This window comes from Amblyomma americanum, chromosome 6 (assembly GCF_052857255.1).
Source record: "Amblyomma americanum isolate KBUSLIRL-KWMA chromosome 6, ASM5285725v1, whole genome shotgun sequence".
NCBI lineage: Eukaryota > Metazoa > Arthropoda > Arachnida > Ixodida > Ixodidae > Amblyomma > Amblyomma americanum.
The window spans coordinates 59,165,268-59,178,538 of record NC_135502.1 but is presented as its reverse complement, the minus strand read 5'-3'; the positions used below and the strand labels follow the sequence as shown (position 1 = coordinate 59,178,538).

The 13,271-nt window shown below is 46.3% G+C and overlaps 1 protein-coding gene across 1 annotated transcript; it reads right to left on the bottom strand.

Annotated features, from left to right (window-relative positions):
* Positions 1-5,051: 5,051 nt before the first annotated feature.
* On the bottom strand, positions 5,052-11,437 carry LOC144094733 (uncharacterized). The gene is made up of 3 exons (XM_077628642.1): positions 11,380-11,437; positions 9,678-9,755; positions 5,052-6,752 (listed from the first exon to the last, which is right to left on the bottom strand). Exons 1-3 carry the CDS (start codon positions 11,380-11,382, stop codon positions 6,489-6,491), a joined length of 345 nt encoding a protein of 114 aa, XP_077484768.1. The 5' UTR covers positions 11,383-11,437; the 3' UTR covers positions 5,052-6,488.
* Positions 11,438-13,271: the final 1,834 nt, after the last annotated feature.

The window sequence follows — 13,271 nt, the reverse complement described above, 5'->3', positions numbered from 1 at the left end:
GGGCACTGAAACCGCAACAATGAATTTCAGGGGTCGTTAATTGAGTCTGTCGTTCGCTACTTTTTTTTACGCCGTCTTTCGCGCCGTTCTCCCTTGCCTTAGTCATGAACCAATATGCCAAGCAATCATCCTTATTGCAGTTAGTACGAAAACTTTTTCTGTTAACGCAGCGGAGCGAACGAAGACATGCCTTAAAATAAACTAAATAAAGCTTACTCGACGTCTTCGTTTGTGAATAATGTGCGCTACTTTACTCCAATACTCCTGTTGGGTTTGGTTTATGGGAGCTTAACGTCCTAAACTGACTCATGCCATTAAGGGATGCCGTAGTGAAGGGCTCCGGAAATTTCGACCACCTGGGCTTCTTTATCGTGCACTGACATCGCACAGTACACGGGCCTCTAGCATTTCGCCTCGATCGAAATTCGACCGCCAAGGCCGGGATCGAACCCGCGTCTTTCGGGTCAGCTGCCAAGCGCCATAACCACTGAGCCACCACGGCGGCCCAATACTCCTGTAAGTTCAGCTCCATGATAGAAGGAAATGAACTGCTAAATAACAAAACACGTATTCGATAACTGAGTGAGTTATAGTATTTACTCGCAAGCCCAGCGCTTTGCCCAATTAACTTTGACACGCATCTTTTCTGAACCAGGTTTACCAATAGGAAAATTTTTACTTTTGTATTCATCTTTTCCTGCGAAATGTAAAAGTGCCTGTGAGCTGAAACGTCGATGCTTTACCACGAACACGGGACGAACGCTTCTAGTTTCCTTGGCTACCACCACGTGGCGCATGACTTTGAGCATTTAAAGAAGCACCGCGCTGACATCATCCGTGACGTAATAAAGAGAAAGGATGACTGAGTGACCGCAGAAGAACGTGATAGGCCGCTATAGGCTTAACGGTATAGTGGCTGGGAGCTGTCCCGAATTCCTCATAATGGGACAAGTAACTCCAGGGGGTAGTAGTTAACCTGCACTTCTACAGCAGGCTACGGGAATGCCGTAGTGGAGGATAATTCCGACCACCTGGGATTATTTAACGTGCACTGACATCGCACCTCAAAAAGTAATGTTCTACAGTCCCGCAAGGGAGCAGCAGTTTACAAATGACAGCGAGGTGCTGGAAGTGATAAAGGGTAGGGAGTGACCGCTGATTCAGATCATGAGAGGAAAATAACTAGAAGAATAAGAATGGGGTGAAGCGCATATGGCAGTTTCTGAGATCACGAATGGCAGTTTACGAATATTCCTCAAGAGGAAAATATAGAACAGCTGTATGTTACCGGTACTCATCAATGGGGCAGAAACGTGGAGTCTAATGAAAAGGGTTCAGCTTAAGTTAAGGACAACGCAGCGAGCTATGGAAAGAAAAATGAACGGTGCAACATAGAGAGACAGGAAAAGGGCAGAGTGGGTGAGGGAACAAACACGGGTTAATGACATCCTAGTAGAAATCAAGAAGAAGAAATGGGCTTGGACAGGGTATGTAATGCGAAGGCAAGATAACCGCTGGTCCTTAAGGGTAACGGAATGGATTGCAAGAGAAGGCACGCGTAGCAGGTGGCGGCAGAAAGTTAGGTGGGTGGCTGAGATCAAGAAGTTTGGAGGCATAGGGTGGCCGTAGCTGGCAAAGGACAGGGTTAATTGGAGAGACATGAGAGAGGTCTTTGCCCTGCAGTGGGCATAGTCAGGCTAGTGATGATGATGATTATGATTATGACATCGCATAGTACACAAGCCTCTAGCATTTCGGCTCTATCGAAATTCGACCGCCACGGCCAGTATCGAACTACTGTCTCTCTGGTCAGCAATTGTGCACGTAACTATACTGAGCCACCGCGGCGGCGTTAAGACATGCAGTCGAAGCAAACTATTTTTTTTTTCATAGTTGCTTTCAGAGTTGTTTTAGAGTTGTATTAGAAGGCAAAAAAGTCAGTAACGATTAGCAATTTTGACAGATGACCTTGATTGCTACAGCACACGAGAAGTGCTATTTATATCGCTATTTATTGGAAAGAGTTTGAGTTTCTGCTGCTAAGGTCACCGAATACACTGCGACATGAAGGTGTGCACAAATGTAGGCAGCTGTGATCACATGGGCCGACAACACTTGCAGGCACAAGCTGCATGCAGACGAGCCAAACCAGCGGCTGACGACACCGCTTATCGTTGAAAGCCAGAGAAGTTCGTGGAGGTCACGCTGTCTTGATTAGACCCGCCTCGTCGCACAGATACTAATGTGTAGAGATTTGCTGAACTGCTAAATCGATCACCCGTAAAGTATTTGAAATTGAAATAGCTTTTAGCAGCGTTCGTCAGGAATACTGCGCAGCTATAACTCCGCGTAAAGAGAAAACGACCTACGCAGTCTTTCCATTTTTATGGTTTATGGTTTATAGGGGTTTAACGTCCCGAAGCGACTCAGGCTATGAGGGACACCGTAGTGAAGGGCTCCAGAAATTTCGACCATCAGAGGTTCTTTAACGTGCACTGACATCGCACAGTACACGGGCCTCTAGAATTTCGCCTCCATCGAAATTCGACTCCCGCGGCCGAGATCGAACCCGCGTCTTTCGGGTCAGCAGCCGAGTCTTTCCATTTTTAAAATTTTCTTTCAGAACCCATTTCACGTCATCTAAACTGAGGGCCGTCGAAGACTGCTATAGCTTAGCCATTGAACAATTGGTACTTAGCAAGGGGGAACTGAGAGAAGCCAATATTTAAGACACGTGCACCGAAGAAGTCAACGGACATTCAAAAAGAAGAACCAAGTTTCTTAATAGACAGTACAAAAACACAACGCGAACGAAAAAAAAAAGCCAACCACAACACAGCACAATATCCTTGCCCTGTACACTTTTTTTTTCCCCGGGGCTGTTTAAAGGTTTCGCTTCTTTTCTTCCGTGCGTTTCTAATAAAGCTTACACCTTTTGTCAAAAATATGGAAGCCACTTTACGAAGAACCGCACTACTTTCCAGGCTGTTATTATACACTCCTGCGCGCTTTTGCCTCAAGCATTCTCAAAATGGAGAATGCTTCAGCTTACCTTCTACGACCTCAGAGAGAACCAACGAAGCATCACCCATAGATCAAAGCCTAAAAACTGGTCAGTCTACGCTATCCTTGCGAACTCTTCACAAAGCGTGTCTACCACGCCGAGTTTGCGACCCTGTAACTCAGTACCTAAGCATTAAATGTTTAAGCAGAGTCTAATAGAGCGGACAAACTCCCTTGTCTCCCAGTTCGTTCGGTGCAGAAAGCAGTTGTTTAAACCAAAGATCTCGCAAGTGGACACGGGACTTTGTATTTCCAGCCACAGAAGCTGGATGTGTAACGTAAGGCGTGACGTTTTACGGATGCTCACCAGGATTGGGTCGACCGCATGAGGCATCACCTCAGGGACCTCTTAGTCATCTTCATGTTTTTGGTGCGTCGCATTAATTATATACATTACAAGTATAAGTCGAACAGTAGGACTGAAGTTTGGGTGAGCTGATGTTGTTTAACCACTCAGGTACTGCACGCAAGAAACCAGAACACAAGAAAAACGATGAAATCATTCTAACAGTTACATGACAGTTAAGAATAAAACTTAGCCTTATACGCTAATTATAATTTGAGGTCTCAAGCTCTCAATTCCGGTACGACCGGAATTGAGAGCTTTGAGAATCGAAATGTCGGATGGAAGTAACCACTATGCCAAGGCTCAGGGACGGGAAAATTGATTAAGTAGCAAAGACGTATATTAAAAGTCGTGTATTGAGTTCCTCAACTCTCAGCAAGCGAATGTTTTCATTTTTTTATTTTACGAAAAGGCGCCAAAAGTACGCCGCAGAGCGAAAAAAAACTAACTAAAGTTCGCACGGGTAGTTCGCCCAGGTCCGGGCGCATGTAGGCGCACTAACAACTGACAGCCAAGCGATAAACACACAGAAAATCTCTACCATCACATGTAACACGAAAAAAAAATAAAGAACGTGGCAGAGCAACTTTTTTGCGTTTACGCACTGAACCCAATGAATGCCAGATCCTCCCCCGATAAAGACAGTGAAAGATCCCAAACACAGGAAACATCTCGATTCTTTATTTCCAAGGCCTAAAGCATTTCTCTTCTTAATTGCTAGTATTTCTACCGGCTATATTTCTCTCGTTAAATACTAGTATTTATTTGCCATTTACTTCTGGAACCTTTTGGTAGAAAACGCCAAACCAACTCTCCCAACCGCCCCTGTTAAGGGGAGTCTTTCTCGACATTCGTCACCCACTTTCACAAATGCGCAGCCCACGTACTTTCGTTCTTTTGGTTATTTCAGTAACACTTGAACACTTGTTTTCCTGTGCTGACGATCGTGCCTATGCTCGTTTTTTTTTTTTTCGGGCTACGTCGCGTCTTCGTGCACTACTGTGTCCTCTGTCACAAACTGAAAGAAACGTAGACCGGTACGGAAGACTATCGCGGGCCGACTGTAACGAGGAGGAACCACTACAAACATTACAATTAAGCAAAAGTGTTTCCCACTTTTCTGTTTTATTCTTGATCGCAGCGAAAAGCTTTATTCGGAATAGGCACCCTCGTCCACGCCGGCGCAGACGTTGGCTTATAAGTAACGTGACGTTTCTGTTCAGTTATATTTAAGTTACAAATAAATATCAGCTTCATTTCAGCCTGACTGTGATTTCAAATTGAAAATAATGAATTTCCAGAAGAACCAAAGGTATTTATATGCGTATTTACACTAAGCTATACTCATGTGCAGGCCATATATGTTCGAACTATCATTCATATGCGCAGCCGAATCCAGCCAGCGACCGGTAGCGCCGTGTATGTATAAAGACGCTTAACCAGCCTGGATTAAGGAGGCTGTATTTCAGGAACATATGGCAGGACCTTTTAACCCACCAGCGACTATTCTTGCTAGTCTTCTTCCTGACGTCACAAAATGCATGGTGGCCGCCACGAAACGCACCGCACACAAGCTTCCGGTTCGAGCTCCATATGGAAGCGAGAGTGCTTCAGTCGTACCTGGTGCTAAATCTAAAGACTCGGGTTCGAAATACAGTCATCTCATGTGACCAGCTTCAGCAGGCAAGGATGCACTGATCTGACATGCAGCAACGGCAGCCGGGCAAAAATGTGCACAGATGCACTGAAAAACAGGTTGTTTATTTGGGCAGAACTGAAACTGAAGAAACAGCTCCGCGGTATACGGGTAACAAGATCCACGCTTGCATGGCGGTCGTCGGCACCAGCATGACAGCTGCTCTCGGCCGCGCTGTATATGTAAATGAATGACTGGAAACTTTCCGGCGCGAGGAATCCCGAGCATCGTATACAGAATCTGTCGCTCAGGATCCAGAGCGATCTGCTCATGTGTAGCGCGGCAAACAGAAACCGGAAAGGACGCGTACTGACATTGAAAAAACAAAAATGAACACGGAAAAGCAAGCATAACAAAGGCTGGCGGCAGAGCGAATATGTCATCTTCGAGCTGTGACGTCAACTTCGACAGCTTTTGAAATATCTGTGAGCAGCTCGCTGTAAAACGATTAAAGATCGACTTTACAAAAAATGTCAAGTAGCTACAAACTTCGTGCCAGAGACTGAAGCCTATATCGACTTTTTTTTTCGTGGGGTATTCGCTGGTACTACTGTACGTGTCTGAAATAATATACGACTCGTATGAATTTGACTATAATAATTGGACAATGTACCTTGAAAGAGACTGCCGATCAAAATAAATTATATGAAAACCTCTGTTCGACAAAGCACGTTAGGAAGAAATTGAATTCGCAACTACTTAGAGAAACTAGAGACTTTCTTTCATGTATGCAACAATGCCAACGGAATATCTTGATGGTCTAGTTGTCAATAGTCATTAATATGTTAAAGGGGCTCTGAAAGGGGCTCTAATAAAGTTTCGGTATGCCTGGGATGTTCAAACACACTGCTTCATGAATATTGTCCAGCAAGAATTTTTTTTATTTCGCTTTATCTGTAGCCAAAGTTTGAATTTCCGCGTCTTCGCGGCGCCTTTCCCTCTGGTCACTTTTGCACGCTCGAAGGTCGGCGCTCCTCCGCCGGCCCCTCCTCCGGGGGAGAGCTTCCTGACCCGCCGGAGCTACGCGGCCGCGGCCATGGTAGCTGCCCGACGTCTGAAAGAAACAAACCAATAGCCACTTCACGCCTTGTATGCGCAGGTGCGAACGACGGAGGAGGGTGCGAGCTTGAAAAAGTCGCCGGGAAGAGCTCGCCAACTTAAGCGCGTGATCGTGGGTCCTCTGCTGCATGTAGCAGTGTATTATTTGCCTCAGGTTTCCATGACAACACAGTGCAGCGATTGAGCGAGTTGATGTGCTCCCGTCGGAAGGTGTTTCAGAGCCCCTTTAAATTTGGACCAATCGTTGGGAGTATTTCAGAGACAAGCAGTCTACAGGCGTCTGGCACCTGTTGCGGATAGAGAGCGCTAGTTATGCGCCTAGCGTTAGCAGCTGAACGTCTGCGTGCAACAGACGTGCTGCGTGGTCGGGTTGGTGAGGCCGGTGGGCGCCGTCGGAGCGGGGGGCACCGTGAAGCGTGTGGTGTCCGGCAGACTGGGCGTGCTCTCCTCGGGCTGGGGCGTGAACAGCGGCACGTTGTACTCGTCGCCCGAGTGCACGTCCAGCATGCAGATGCCGTTCATGCCCGAGGTGCGCGTGAACCGGATGCACGTCAGCTTTGGGCAGCACGGCACCGTCAGGAAGTGGCACTGCACGCACGCGCCAGTCACAGGCTGCAGCTACTCGCCTCTATAGCGTCATGTCTGTGGTCGTGCGGTTATCCGCATGTTATCCACGATATCCAGACGAGCTAGGAAGAGAAAGCAGAAGGAGTAGAAAAAGAAGAATAGAGCCTAGATAGAATAATGAGCCTTTATGCGAGCTCCTGGAAGAAGAAGAGCACATGAGAGAGAGAAAGGAGCAGTATTGTGATTTGCTAACCTAACCTAACCTAAAATTCATAGAATGTTTGGGTGTGCCCTCACTCCACGAGCCCATTGGCTTTTGCCTCCGCTGTTGTCTAACCTAACCTAACCTAAAATTCATGTGTTTGGGTGTGCTCTCACTCCACGAGCCCATTGGCTTTTGCCTCGGCTGTTGCATAACCTAACCTAACCTAACCTAAAATTCGTAGAATGTTTGGGTGTGCCCTCACTCCACGAACCCATTGGCTTTTGCCTCCGCTGTTGCCTAACCTAACCTAAAAATCATAGAATGTTTGCGTGTGCCCTCACTCCACGAGCCCATTGGCTTTTGCCGCCGCTGTTGCCTAACCTAACCTAACCTAAAATTCATGGAATGTTTGAGTGTGCCCTCGCTCCACGAGCCCATTGGCTTTTGCCGCCACTGTTGTTTAACCTAACCTAACCTAAAATTCATAGAATGTTTGCGTGTGCCCTCACTCCACGAGCCCATTGGCTTTTGCCGCCGCTGTTGCGTAACCTAACCTAAAAATCATAGAATGTTTGCGTGTGCCCTCACTCCACGAGCCCATTGGCTTTTGCCTCGGCTGTTGCCTAACCTAACCTAACCTAACCTAAAATTCATAGAATGTTTGGGTGTGCCCTCACTCCACGAACCCATTGGCTTTTGCCTCCGCTGTTGCCTAACCTAACCTAAAAATCATAGAATGTTTGCGTGTGCCCTCACTCCACGAGCCCATTGGCTTTTGCCGCCGCTGTTGCCTAACCTAACCTAACCTAAAATTCATGGAATGTTTGAGTGTGCCCTCGCTCCACGAGCCCATTGGCTTTTGCCGCCACTGTTGTTTAACCTAACCTAACCTAAAATTCATAGAATGTTTGCGTGTGCCCTCACTCCACGAGCCCATTGGCTTTTGCCGCCGCTGTTGCGTAACCTAACCTAACCTAAAATTCATGGAATGTTTGGGTGTGCCCTCACTCCACGAGCCCATTGGCTTTTGCCTCCGCTGTTGCCTAACCTAACCTAACCTAACCTAAAATTCATAGAATGTTTGGGTGTGCCCCCACTCCACGTGCCCCCACTCCACGAGCCCATTGGCTTTTGCCGCCGCTGTTGCCTAACCTAACCTAACTTAAAATTCATAGAATGTTTGGGTGTGCCCTCACTCCACGAGCCCATTGGCTTTTGCCGCCGCTGTTGCCTAACCTAACCTAACTTAAAATTCATAGAATGTTTGGGTGTGCCCTCACTCCACGAGCCCATTGGCTTTTGCCTCCGCTGTTGCCTAACCTAACCTAACCTAACCTAAAATTCATAGAATGTTTGGGTGTGCCCCCACTCCACGTGCCCCCACTCCACGAGCCCATTGGCTTTTGCCGCCGCTGTTGCCTAACCTAACCTAACTTAAAATTCATAGAATGTTTGGGTGTGCCCTCACTCCACGAGCCCATTGGCTTTTGCCGCCGCTGTTGCCTAACCTAACCTGAAATTAATAGAATGTTTGGGTGTGCCCTCCCTCCACGAGCCCATTGGCTTTTGCCGCCACTGTTGCCTAACATAACCTAACCTAACCTAAAATTCATAGAATGTTTGAGTGTGCCCCCACTCCACGAGCCCATTGGCTTTTGCCGCCGCTGTTGCCTAACCTAACCTAACCTAAAATTCATAGAATGTTTGGGTGTGCCCCCACTCCACGTGCCCATTGGCTTTTGCCGCCGCTGTTGCCTAACCTAACCTAACCTAAAATTCATAGAATGTTTGGGTGTGCCCCCACTCCACGTGCCCATTGGCTTTTGCCGCCGCTGTTGCCTAACCTAACCTAACCTGAAATTAATAGAATGTTTGGGTGTGCCCTCCCTCCATGAGCCCATTGGCTTTTGCCGCCACTGTTGCCTAACCTAACCTAACCTAACGTAACCTAAAATTCATAGAATGTTTGGGTGTGCCCCCACTCCACGTGCCCCCACTCCACGAGCCCATTGGCTTTTGCCGCCGCTGTTGCCTAACCTAACCTAACCTAAAATTCATAGAATGTTTGGGTGTGCCCTCACTCCACGAGCCCATTGGCTTTTGCCGCCGCTGTTGCCTAACCTAACCTAACCTGAAATTAATAGAATGTTTGGGTGTGCCCTCCCTCCACGAGCCCATTGGCTTTTGCCGCCACTGTTGCCTAACCTAACCTAACCTAACCTAAAATTCATAGAATGTTTGAGTGTGCCCCCACTCCACGAGCCGATTGGCTTTTGCCGCCGCTGTTGCCTAACCTAACCTAACCTAAAATTCATAGAATGTTTGAGTGTGCCCCCACTCCACGAGCCCATTGGCTTTTGCCGCCGCTGTTGCCTAACCTAACCTAACCTAAAATTCATAGAATGTTTGGGTGTGCCCCCACTCCACGTGCCCATTGGCTTTTGCCGCCGCTGTTGCCCGGTTCACCGGCGAAAGCTGGCCGTCCCAATGGATGACGTCGGAATACATGAGCGCACACGGAAGTGCAACCGGTGGAAACACACTCCTTCACCACAGCGTTTAGCGGATCGGTACACCCGCGATTACTTTTCGCGAAATCGTGAAACGGTGCCATTATTGTTTCACTTTCATAAGTGCGTGAAGGAGGTTGCATCAAGCGGAAAGACCTTGGTGCGTGTGCATACGAAACCGCTAGACCGTTCTGTCCTGTAATTCGGGTAAATGGGTAAAAGGCTTCTCACGATGCCTCCCTCCGGCGTGCACTTGTCCTCAGCTCGGGTGTGGCCGAACACTGACAGCACGATGACAACCGGGAGAAGCTGCGTGTTTGGGAGAGAAGGCACGATACATTTCTCCGCTTTTTTTTTTCCTCATGTGTTAATTTAAACAACAAAGAAGACTGTCTAATGCTTGACGCTACTCGGCCTTGTAGTTGACGGACTTTGATTCGCTAGCTGGATGATTTAAGGCTAAATATCAAGAAATTATGATCAAACCTTCTATGATCAAGAAATTAACAAGCAGCAAACAAAGAGCCGTCTCTGCATGCATTAAACTACTTGTGTGATTAGGAATAAGGCAGAAACAATTATTAGTTTTAATCAAATGTATTTTCTAGCGTTTAATTTGAAGTAACATGTCCTGAAGGCGAAAATTTTCCAAAGTGTGCATCGATAATAAATAGACTAATAAGCTCAGAAGCTTTCGGCTCGTGTATAGGGGGCCCGTTGGTTTTCGAATTTGATTTCTTTTCAAAATTCGGGAGGGTAAAAATTCGACGCTATATTTCTATTTCAAATTCGGCTAAAATCGGGCCATTAAGCAAATACTTTCATTACTCGAGTTTTTTCGGGTTACTTTTTCCACAAAATCATCGACTATTAGCGCTAGCTCTTATGCGTTACATGAAATGCTGTTTATACTCATAATTTTCTGAAAAAGCGCGGAAATAAACGCTTTCGTCAAGAAACTATTTAATTAAGACCATTTTTTTTTCACTCTCTCTCTCTGATTTACAGCAATTATTACCACACTCAAGTACATCCATTCCGCGCCTGTGCTAGACCTGCCTGCATTTGTACACTGCATAAACATTAATTCCTGATAAAGGCGGCCATTTTAAAGGGCAGCAGCCTTATCGAACCTCTCTGTTTTTCCGCTTACTCTCGCTGTCTCTTACAACCTTGTAAACGATATGAATGTAAGGATATTAAGATTGAAAGAAAGAAAGAAAGAAAGAAAGAAAGAAAGAAAGAAAGAAAGAAAGAAAGAAAGAAGAAGGAAAGAAGGAAAGAAGAAGGAAAGAAAGAAGGAAAGAAAGAAAGAAAGAAGGAAAGAAAGAAAGAAAGAAGGAAAGAATAACCAACGGAGATCACTGCTTTAGATAACTACGAAACGTCCGCTACTTCCTGTGTGGTGCCTTCAGTTTTGTGCTCTACAGCAAATTGCATTTTTTGGAAGGCGCATATTTTCGGGTAGAAATCACAGTACTGCCCATTTCAGGTTTTCAGTGTATGAAACAAGTCGATTTCATGTTACATGCGATGAAAGCATACTAAGGACGCTCACATGTGTACACGCCAGGAGGAAACTGAGTTTTAGCACTTCACGGAGAAGTGCGAGCGTCGCCGTATTCCGGGCCACTCAGGCGCCTATTGCGCATGCGCATTGGTATAGCTGCCGCCTGTGGTACTTCGCGGCAGCAGATTGTCAACAGCGACGAGTTGAAGTGCGGCCTTCCAGCTGCGCAAAAGCTCCCGAATAAACGGATGAGCACGGAAACGGCCTCTGTTATGTTTCACGCTTCCACGGAAAGAGGCTCAGAGGTTACACTCTAAACAGAAAAAAGTAAAAAAAAAAATAAGCTGACCTCTAGAACGCATATATGCATATTCGTGTTTACAGTGTAGAGTCCGACTCCATCCACAAATTTGCGTATCTCACCATTGCAATCACAGGGCGGCGAGGGCGGCAGCGTCGAACCTACACTCGACTGATTCGGTGCCACGCACATCTAAACCATTTAAATATGCGAAACGGTCTATGAACCGCGAAACCAGCGTAACTACCATAAAGAGAAGCCCGGCTATGCATAGAGGCCGCGTCGGCGGTGTTTTTGATGAGCCGCTTGATCTTCAGAGTGCGGAATTTCAAGCGCGATATGCGAGGGAAGCCATTAATGTTGTCCAGCATGAAGCGTTGTTCCCGCGTATTACTGGCGCGGAATCGCCCAGACGTCCACTTTCGAGCCGCAGATATGCCCTATTACGCTCTTCAGGAGCGTGACTCGGTTCAAAAGAGTACGTGCTCCTAAGCACAGACGAGGCCTTTGATCGGCCATTCTGCACCGAGAAAGACGAAATACCGAACGCTTCCTAATCTAGCGGGCGTGTAATTGGGAAAGCTGGCGCGATGTGGCGAACGATCGATACTTCTGAAATGCGCATTTATAGGCGCGCCGTTAATGGAGCTCGCAACGGCTTACAGCAACGTCAAAATACTGTGGGCTCGTGCAATCGCTGGCCGATCATGTCCCACGTTTATAGCAGTATGCTGGATGAGACGAAAAAGACCGTGTTTTCGTGCCGACATTTTTTTGCCTCAAGCGATCGATTTAGGTAATAACATAACTATAAGAGACATATGTAAAGGTACTTCCTTACGTAGAGTGATAAATTCCATTCAGGAAGAGTACTCAGACAGGGGACATGATCTATCCAGCACTGTACTTACAGGAGGTATTCACACAAGTGGATAGGGAAGAGGTTGAGATAAAAGGTAATAAATAATACCTTAATAATCTCAGATTTGCTGATGACATTGCCTTGTTAAGTGACTCGGGGGACGAACTGAAAGGCATGATCGATAACCTAAAGAGGCAAAGCAGAACGAGGGGATCTAAAAATCAATATGGAAAAATCAAAAGCAATGTTCAATAGTCTTGGAGGGATGCAACACTTTACGATAGACAGCGAAGCGCTAGAAGTTGTGATGGAGTACTGCTACTTGAGTAGGTAGTAACTGCTGACCCGGGCCACGAGAGAGAAGTGAGAGAATAAGAAAGGGATGTAGCGCAAATGGCAGGCACACAAAGGTCATGAATAGCAGCTTAGCAGTATCCCTCAAGAAGGAAGTGCACCATCATATATCTTGATCGCCAGTGCTCACCTATATTAGACGGAAACTATATAGAAGCTAACGAAAGCTAATGATAGGTGTAACGTTAAGAGATAGGAAGAGAGCAGGCTGTGTTAAGGAATAAGCGCGAGTTAATAACACCCTAGTCGTTTTATTTTAAATGCTTTTTAATTGTTTTGTGTTATGGCTATTGTTGTAATATGAATATTATCTCCTATTAACGTATTGAGCAGACAAGGTATAGGGAAATGAATGGCTCAATATGATTTACACTCTAAACAAAAGGAGTAAAAAGGGAGTAAAGACAGTTTACTCTCTTTTTACTCCCATATAGGTGTATTTGTTTAGAGTGTACATATAAAGAAAGCCAACAGTCACTGAAAGCAAGAAAAGCATAGAGAATCTTTGTCTTTTTTTAATTTGTGGCATTAATCAATAGGAATTATATTCTGGCTTAAAGATTATTCATTAGAAAGTAGAAGAAAAACAGACACATGCCGCCGATGAGATCTGAACCAACGACATCCGAATTTCTCGTCCGGTGCTCTGCCAACTGAGCAACGGCGGCGGCTGTGCAATCTTCTCCTTTCGGGGTTATCATGTTACGTGTAACTTAAACTGGGGAGTGTTCACCAGCGCCCCCCTTGTCCTTAGCGGCGGACGTGGTACGTCCTGTATTGCCGCGAGTGTCACGTGGA

Excerpts from the sequence above, each read along its gene's own strand:
- LOC144094733 (XM_077628642.1), bottom strand. Across the intron at positions 6,753-9,677 it reads GCACGCCGGAGGGAGGCATC|TGCCACTTCCTGACGGTGCC; the intron begins GTGAGAAGCCTT and ends GCGTGCGTGCAG.